The following is an 8,223-nucleotide window of genomic DNA, read 5'->3' on the forward strand; positions in this document are numbered from 1 at the left end:
GGGTGGTTGAAAGCCTGCATTGCTTATCATTACTCTTAAGTTCAACTCATTTTATGGTTGAACTGTTTTTACCGATTTGTATTGATTAGGATAACTTTTAACATAAAATTTCTGTTGTCATAATTCGCTACTTTGTTTTAAGCCTGTTTACATGTGCTTATAGCAGATGTGTTTGTTTGTGCACAGGTTGGAGCAGCAGAGGCTGGAACAGCAGGAGCGAGAGCGACAAGAGAGGGAACGACAGGAAAGAGAGAGACTGGAGAGAGAAAGACAAGCTGCTGCAGGTCAGGAAACACCTGGGCTGGTCACCAAACTGTAGTCCAGTCATAGTAGTTTTCATCATATTTCGTTATTTCTCTTAGGTAGTTGTGCATGACTGGGTTGCCTTAAAAGCACACTTGCAATTTCGTCACATTAAACTGTGTGAGATGGCGTCTATTAAAACTGTAAATAAATCTGTCAGACTGTATGATGCCCATTTCAGGCTTGTCAGACTGTAATACAACCCTAGTGATTCATAGTGCTGCGAGGTAAATTTAGTATGCATATGCATTAGCAGAGATGTGTCACCAGCAGGAACAAAAAAACAAGCTATGGTAACACCACTGCTTTAGTCCATGGGCCTGGACCCAAAATTTCTAGTATCGGTACCACTCAAGGTGACCAATTCTTTTTGGTATTTTTAACTTGCTATATGTTTGTAGTTTTCATTTGGATATGACAGCCATTGCAAACTCACAGCTTAATATCTGTTATCACTCATTTAATGGACATAATGAAAGGGTCTGAGCCAGAAGTCGAATTTGATAGGATTATTCCTCGTTATGAAAAATAAGAAGTGCCACATGTCATCTGTGTTAATAGCTTTATAACACATAAAAATGCTATAACAAGCTTGAGTTTTAGAAAGATTTTGTTGCTATGGTAACAAGATCGTCTGTAACAAAAACAAGAAACGGAATGACAGAAGCAAGATACAAAACAACAAAAACAAGACACAAAAAGGACAAAAAAAGACACATAAAGTAAGGCACAGAACAGAAAAAACAAGACACAAAAAGGACAAAAAAAGGCACATTATATAGCAAGGCACAGAACAGAAAAAACGAGACACAAAATAACAGAACAAGACTCAAATAGACCAAAACAAATAGCATTAAAAGAAAGTACAGACAAACAAGAAATGCATTTCTCAAACAATTTTATTTGATTATTGACTTACATTAAATCTGATCTTTGCATAGAGTGAGATTTAAATTAATTGTTTAATATCGCAGTTATGGTGTGAATGTGACAGTTTCACAAATAAGTGATAAAGCTGCCAGTGTGGAAAGGCTATCACATCTTAATGTACTTACATTAAGACAAAGTACATTTTAGTACCACTTAGGTTTGGTCACCTGAGGTGGTACCAATGTCTGGTCTGGCCCATGGACTGTTTTTTTTAACTTTATTTAAAAGGCTGTATAGGCCCTGTTTCCTGACATTGATATGTGGACATGGATCAAAGCAGAATTGTGATTATGACAACTTGATCCCTCCCTCTTTGAGCCCAGAAGCTCCACTGATCATTTATGGATATGATCTAGGACCCCTGTTCTAGATTTTTTTCCCCACCTGTCTTAAAGCCAGTTCATGCTTCTGTGTGCTCACAAGATATATGTAGGCAGCCCAACATTTGTGGTCGTGCGGACGACAAATGAGCTTGGAAAACAAATGATGCTAAAACCAAAGGCTTGTTTTGAAGAGAGACTGTGCAGGAATTTCATCCATAAAAGAGCAATCCTTGTCAGACTTTGGAGATGCTTTGATTTGTACATCCTTTCCTTTTCTCTCAAGCACAATGAGAAGTTGCAAATTCTCTGAAAATGTGCTTTGTCCACCCACTGTGATTGGGACGAGAAAGCAACAAACTCAGCAGCAAGCTACTCTATCACACAGCTCAGGAGTAATCAGTGGCCAAATATGTATCTAGCTGCTATATCCAGTAAAAAAGTGTGAAGTCACAGTGTTTTAGAGCAGAGAATCTGTGTCTTTTTCGGTGTTGAATGTGAGGGGCAATGTGACCGTCTATGCAGCAGACCGACAATTCCTTATAGTATTTATTGTATTATGAATGGCACCACAGTCCACATTCAAAGTCACATGGGGATTTAGAAACATAAACTGGACTTTACCTGTATCACACTGCCACTTGTGTGCATCTTGATTGTCCTTGTTTTTGAATAGTTAGTGATGGTCCCTCTCTGTCTTTAGTCCAAGCTCCTCCTGCCCCGCCGATGGCCCCTGGAGGCCCTCCTCCTCCACCAGCCCCTCCTCCACCCCCTGGCCCTCCCCCTGCTGCTGGCGTCCCTCCCCCTCCAGGACCACCTCCCTCAGGACCTCCACCAGCCCCACCCTTGCCCTCTGCAGGAGGTGGTGGCGGCTCGGGTGATGGTGGTGGCGGATTAGGAGGAGGTGGGGGCTTGGCGGCAGCCCTGGCCGGAGCTAAACTCCGTAAAGTATCCAAGGTAAGCATGTGTCAAATTTTAGAGTTTGAGCTTTTTGTTAGGACTGTTACTTTGCAGCTGTTTGAAGGCAAGATTATCATAATGGGCAATCACTGAAGCCATCCTGTGCTTTTCTGATTATGCAAATAGTATTCTGCTGCCTTATTGATCCAGTCTAGCAGTCGTTTACACTTGCAGACCTAAGATACCATCTGTGTTTTTGTTATTTGCTGCCCTCAGCAGGAGGATGGAACTCCTGCACCTTCAGCAGCCAAGTCTGACTCCAGCCGCAGCAGCAACTCCTCCATTGGAGGAGGCGGCGGAGGAGGAGGAGGAGGAGGAGGAGGAGGTGGAGGTGGAGGAGGAGGAGGAGGAGGAGGTTTGATGGGTGAGATGAGTGCCATCTTAGCAAGAAGGTGAGTGACACTACAAGTTTGCAGTCACATAAACTGTCCAATACTCATCGAGTGTATCTCCACTTGCGCCATATTTCCTCTTTGGGTAATAATTATATTTTAAATTTATGACACATTTTCTAAAACTGACTCTTCAAAGTTTCCAGTCTAAATATGTTATAACTTAAAGTGGTCCTTTCGTAACAGGAGAAAAGCTGCAGACACTGGAGAGAAACCGCCTGTGAAGACACACGACAATGTAAGGGTCTGCTGTTGGTCACATCATTTTTGAGTAACACCAATCAAGCACTGTTCTGTTCTTTTTTTCTTTCTTTTTTTGCATGGGACCAAATACTGTAGATGATGGATAGCTAGCTTAAAAAATAGAAATAGATTGAGGATGACTCATTTTTAACAGAGCATCCCTGATCTTTTCTCTGCAGGATGATTCAGAGCCTCAAGGTCAAAGCGGTGAGCACCATACAGTTTTATTGGTAGCACTGCCTACGTTCATCTCACAATGAAATGAATGTAAAACGCAATAACAAAATTTAACAGCTCATTTTTTTTTTTTTTTTTTAACATTTTCTCTCAGAGCCTGTGAGAAGACCTTGGGAGAAGGCGTCCATGAGCAGGTAATCCTACATTCAGTTATTTGTCATCAGTGAATGTGTAACCCCCAGTTGTCCTCTGTCTTTACTCACCCTACAGACAGTTCTCCATCAGTGTGTGTGCATTTTTGTGACCATGTGTACATCTCTGCTCACCTCTGGACCAGTGTGCTTTTGTGTGTGAATGCTGTCCATTTTCATTCTAAGAGAAGAGTATGTGTGTCTCACTAACAGGAATAACTCCATCCCCAAGAGCATGGACTCCACTCCCTCATTGTCTCAAGGTTCCAGGTATACATGCTGTCCCATTCACTCATGACCTTAGCTCCCCTCGTTCCTTTCCCCCTCATGCTAGCACAGTGTCACTGCAACCTACATATTAGGGTAGCATATTTTGCAGATGATAGCACCATCTAATGGATCAGAAAATAGCATGCACCCAAGGGACTGGAAGATGTACCAGCGGAGTGTGTTAAATGTAAAAACCGAGAAATAAGATGGATGACTGGCATTGCGATTAATGCTTATTTTTACGTCATTCACTGGGGTTGGTTTGGGGTGCTGTCCTTTCATGGGAAATGATGTCACCCTCTGACAGTGATGATGTGATTGATAACTTAGCTTGTCTGTATATTGTAGTTGATGTGCACCTACCAGTACAGACTATATATGTTTGCAAAAAGCATCACTATGTTTCCCATAGTTACCCGTTTGATTTCTTTTCCAATCAGTACCAAGTAAAAGCCAGGCTGGTATTTCTGATACCAGTTAATGCTTCTAGTGTGCAAAAGCTTAATGTGTTCAAAAAGGTAAATAAAAAGTAGGAGGGATGAGAAATTGACATAGCCTCGTTGTTTATATACACTGACTAGAAATGCCAGCAATTGCATAATGATATTCCAAAATAAATGTATAGGTGAGTCAATAGTCTGTCAGCTGTCCAGTCAGAGCAAATGAAACTGGGTCAGTGAACACCGCTGGCAGCTCATACATTTAGTAACTAACGTTGTTGCTTATAGAACGAATCCTTTCAAATGGCTCTGTAAATGTCATTAAAATATGTAGAGGTTTGGCAATAAAACAGATTTCAGCATCACAGGCTCGTAAAAATAATACAATGAAGAGATGCTGTATTTTCTAAGCTGAACTGAGTATTTGCAGTCGTAGGCTTTATTCTATTATGGTGGTATTTATTTATTCTATTCATTACTTCACAACCACATGCATTTATGTTGCTGTCATACATACTCTTATCAATATGAATAAAACTGCAATTTGTCGTTTTAAAAATGCAGGGAACTCGTGTCGTTTAAGCATCAACACACAAATGGCGCCTAATATACATGCAAACCAGAGATAGATGTTGCCATAGTTACAGTATGTCTGTACCTGAATATTAACTTGTCATTGCCAAAAGACTCAGTGATAGAAGTCTGTCTCGCACCTCTCTTCTCTTCTTCAGAATGGATTTAGTGACTCACATTTATAGGGCTGTGACTGACAGGTGGAAGTAAAACTTCCTGTTGACTGGGTCTTATTTTAGAACAGTTCCTGCTCGTAGCATATGAACATTCGACTGTTTCCCTGATGATGATAAAATCCTCATTTACCCCAGTCACTTTTGCAGAAGTATTGATATTTTAGTTTCAGGTTAACCTTATTGAATCTCTGGGTGTGTATTTCTTCATCAACCATTCACTATTCTTTGTTTTCTTTGTATTATTGTGTTGAATTTAATTGATTGTTTCCCTGTCTATGCAGCACCTTTTAGTGAAACACAAAAATAAATCTTTGTATTTGTCTTGTCTTTTTACAGGGCAAAAGTTGCAAGCAACAGTAATGATGCAGGTGGACCGGATGACTCAGATTTAGAGAAAATGAACAGGTGACTTTCTTCTTGTTCTAGTATTATCGATCGTTGGCCAAAAGAGCTGAAGCAGTTTAATCATTTTACTGGAGAAAGCTGACAGAAATTAGTTATTTAAAGGTGGAGTAAGCTATTCCTTGTTGATATGTGAACGAAATAGTCAGAAACCTACACCCTTCCCTTCAGTGCTCTTTACTTACTCAGCATCTGACAAAAAATGTTCAACCCTTACACAACATGGATGTGGATTTTCTCCTTCTCATAGTTCAATCAAAACAAACATAAACTTCAAAACTCTTCAAGGAAATGACGTATAAAAAACAAAAACGGTAAAACCTAATGAAACCTAGTTGTTTTAATATTGACTGCAAATCTGATTTTCCAGCCTGCTGCACATGTAGAGATTTGCAGTCACTATAGTGTACATGAACACGTTCTTTAACACTTTGTCTGATGTTTCTGCAGGAGATCTTGGAAGAAGTGCGGAAAGAATTGCAAAAAGTCAAAGAGGAAATTATTGGAGGTGAGATTGCTTTGTACTGTCAAAAAAAATCCAAATTTTAATGTTGTTTCAGTGGAAGGATTTCGAGAACCTTATGCTTGTTTCTCGTCTCTCCTTTTCCAGCCTTTGTTCAGGAGCTTCAGAAGAGAAGCACATAGTTCTGCTGAGTGTCAGGTGTAAAGGAGGGATGTGATAGATGGAGGTGGTTGAGGCCCCATCGAGGCCTCTCCTCCACTGCGCCCTCTCATGTAGCCCAGGGATTTCTCTTTTTCTCCTACACATTTTCTCTTTTCTCTATCTCTCTTACGCAAACACACGTGAACTGCTTGCTTCATTGTAACAACATGCATATTCACTTCATGTAAATGGTAACCCAGGGAACCTCCTCACGCCGCCATCCAACACTGTTGATGATCACTCATACGTTGCGGCGGTGATCCCATCCTGTACCATCTCTCCCTGGTCAGTCATCCCGTCCTCTCGTGTTCTCCATGCGTTCTGTTCATCTGCACCAATTCAGAGCGCACAGCTACAATCGCTCTCGCGTTTGTCATCATTACCCTTTTTGCCGCAGAATCCTGCTACTTGTGTCCTCTCCCTTCTGCTATCAGACGCACCATTTATCGATAGTGCAGTATTCGGGACAGTGTATGAGTCATATTTTAGCTGTATAGCAAGATGCTGGCATGCTGGGGATCATTTTCTCTCCTCCTCAGTTGGCACAAATTGTTCAGACATCTGCTAGTAGGTTATCCTCTCTTGTGCTAGTTGGAGGTGGAAAAACCAACGATAATCGAGATGGATCAGAGAACCCAGCTCCCTCACTACTGATCTCCGTCAAGTGGACTTTGAGCTCCCAGCAATGACTAAGAACTCGAACAGCACAACTCAGCCTTCACTGCTGCAACGAAGAGATGTTAGAGGAAGAGGAGACAAGCAAAGGGAATCTGATGGACAACCTGAGTGCTGTGAAAGAGAGTTGTGTTGTAGTTTTATGATGTGTGAGAATGTATTCTCTTGCATTGCACTTGTTCCAGAGGAAGTGTGTCTGCGTGCCACACTGCCTTGATAGACTATTCCCTCTCACTCAAAAATGAGATATTTGTTGGCCAGTGCAGTGGGTCCTACTGTAAACTGTGCTTCCGCTTGTTGTTTTCTTCCATTCTAGCTGTTTTCTAATTTGAAACATGAAAAAAATGGCCATGATGAGGTCAATTAATTTGGCCATGACCAACTGCCTTGAGAATAAATATATAAATATAATATAATATATATAAGGAAATATATATTTGTTTTGAGGGAAAAATGAAATGGTGTTTTCTATTTAATTGAAATGACTGGTGAATTGGGATTTAATTTTTCTTTTTTCATTGATTGTTTTCTTATGAATGTATTTGGGTTTACTGTTTCTTTTCTAATAGAGTCTAGGCTTTTTACACTGAAATATAAAGAAAACAGCTTAGAGACACTGGATTAGAAATGCCTTATAGTCGAATACAGCTGCTTCTTAAAATGCATCCCTTTGTCTCGAGTCATCTTTTGCATTCTGCTGCAAACCTGAACAGTAAAAAGCAACCGGACCTCCTCACAAGAACCAAAAACAGAAGTCCAGTCGCTTTCCAGTGAAGTTCCCTGAAATACCTGATGTGGATTATTTAGAATCGACACAGACATCTTGTTTTTATATTTTATTCCTTCTTTCGACTTCGGTCCAAACTAGTAGAATAGAATGCTTCGATACAAAAATTTGAGTTAGAGAATGCAGTTAGAGTAAAGAAATTACATCTGATATTTGTCATGTTAATAGCAGGATTTCATCTGGTTCATGACCAAATTCTATCTTCAAGACAGCAGAGATGCAGAGTAACATTTGAATGTGAAAGATTATAGCAAAAACAAAATCATACAAATCTGAATACATTTTAATAAGTACATAGTTGAAAGTAAAAGTGCACACAATTTTTTAGAGAATAATTCAAACTGATGCACTAAAACATCAGAAAATGCCTAAGGTGAACAAAACGTGAAAGATAATGTATATTTTAGACAAAATAGAAAAATAATCAGTGAATAAAAATGAAAAGTTTAATAACCAGACTATCAAATAAAATTTAAAAAAATGAAGAGTAAATGTCTTTAAGTTGCTTAGATTTTTTTCCTCAAAGGGAAGTAGTGAGGCATTTTAACTGTACGGGTTTACAAAATTTAAATTTTCGTGAACTGTAGGATTTTCTCTGAAGGGTTAATAGAGTAAATCTTTAAAGATATGCTGTCAATTATGTTTTTGAAGAAATAGTTTTCAAATTTGTTACGAAACTGGCGTACATGGGCGCATTTTGGATTGATTTTAAGGAACACG

The 8,223-nt window shown here is 39.7% G+C and overlaps 1 protein-coding gene across 2 annotated transcripts in view; it reads left to right on the top strand.

Moving 5' to 3' along the window:
* Nucleotides 1–7,381, top strand: part of vaspb (vasodilator stimulated phosphoprotein b) — a 29,343-nt gene extending 21,962 nt beyond the window's left edge. The window contains exons 5-14 of one of the 2 annotated variants that reach the window (XM_051958073.1): nt 187–284; nt 2,257–2,510; nt 2,730–2,905; nt 3,092–3,143; nt 3,328–3,355; nt 3,480–3,519; nt 3,730–3,786; nt 5,312–5,377; nt 5,824–5,885; nt 5,988–7,381. In XM_051958073.1, the coding sequence (XP_051814033.1) occupies nt 187–284; nt 2,257–2,510; nt 2,730–2,905; nt 3,092–3,143; nt 3,328–3,355; nt 3,480–3,519; nt 3,730–3,786; nt 5,312–5,377; nt 5,824–5,885; nt 5,988–6,022 (868 nt within the window). In that variant the 3' untranslated portion in view covers nt 6,023–7,381. Of the gene's footprint in view, nt 1–186; nt 285–2,256; nt 2,511–2,729; nt 2,906–3,091; nt 3,144–3,327; nt 3,356–3,479; nt 3,520–3,729; nt 3,787–5,311; nt 5,886–5,987 lie in introns of both variants that reach the window. The other variant, XR_007945995.1, reaches the window with a different exon arrangement.
* Nucleotides 7,382–8,223: the final 842 nt, after the last annotated feature.

This window comes from Acanthochromis polyacanthus, chromosome 13, assembly GCF_021347895.1.
Source record: "Acanthochromis polyacanthus isolate Apoly-LR-REF ecotype Palm Island chromosome 13, KAUST_Apoly_ChrSc, whole genome shotgun sequence".
Taxonomy (NCBI): domain Eukaryota; kingdom Metazoa; phylum Chordata; class Actinopteri; family Pomacentridae; genus Acanthochromis; species Acanthochromis polyacanthus.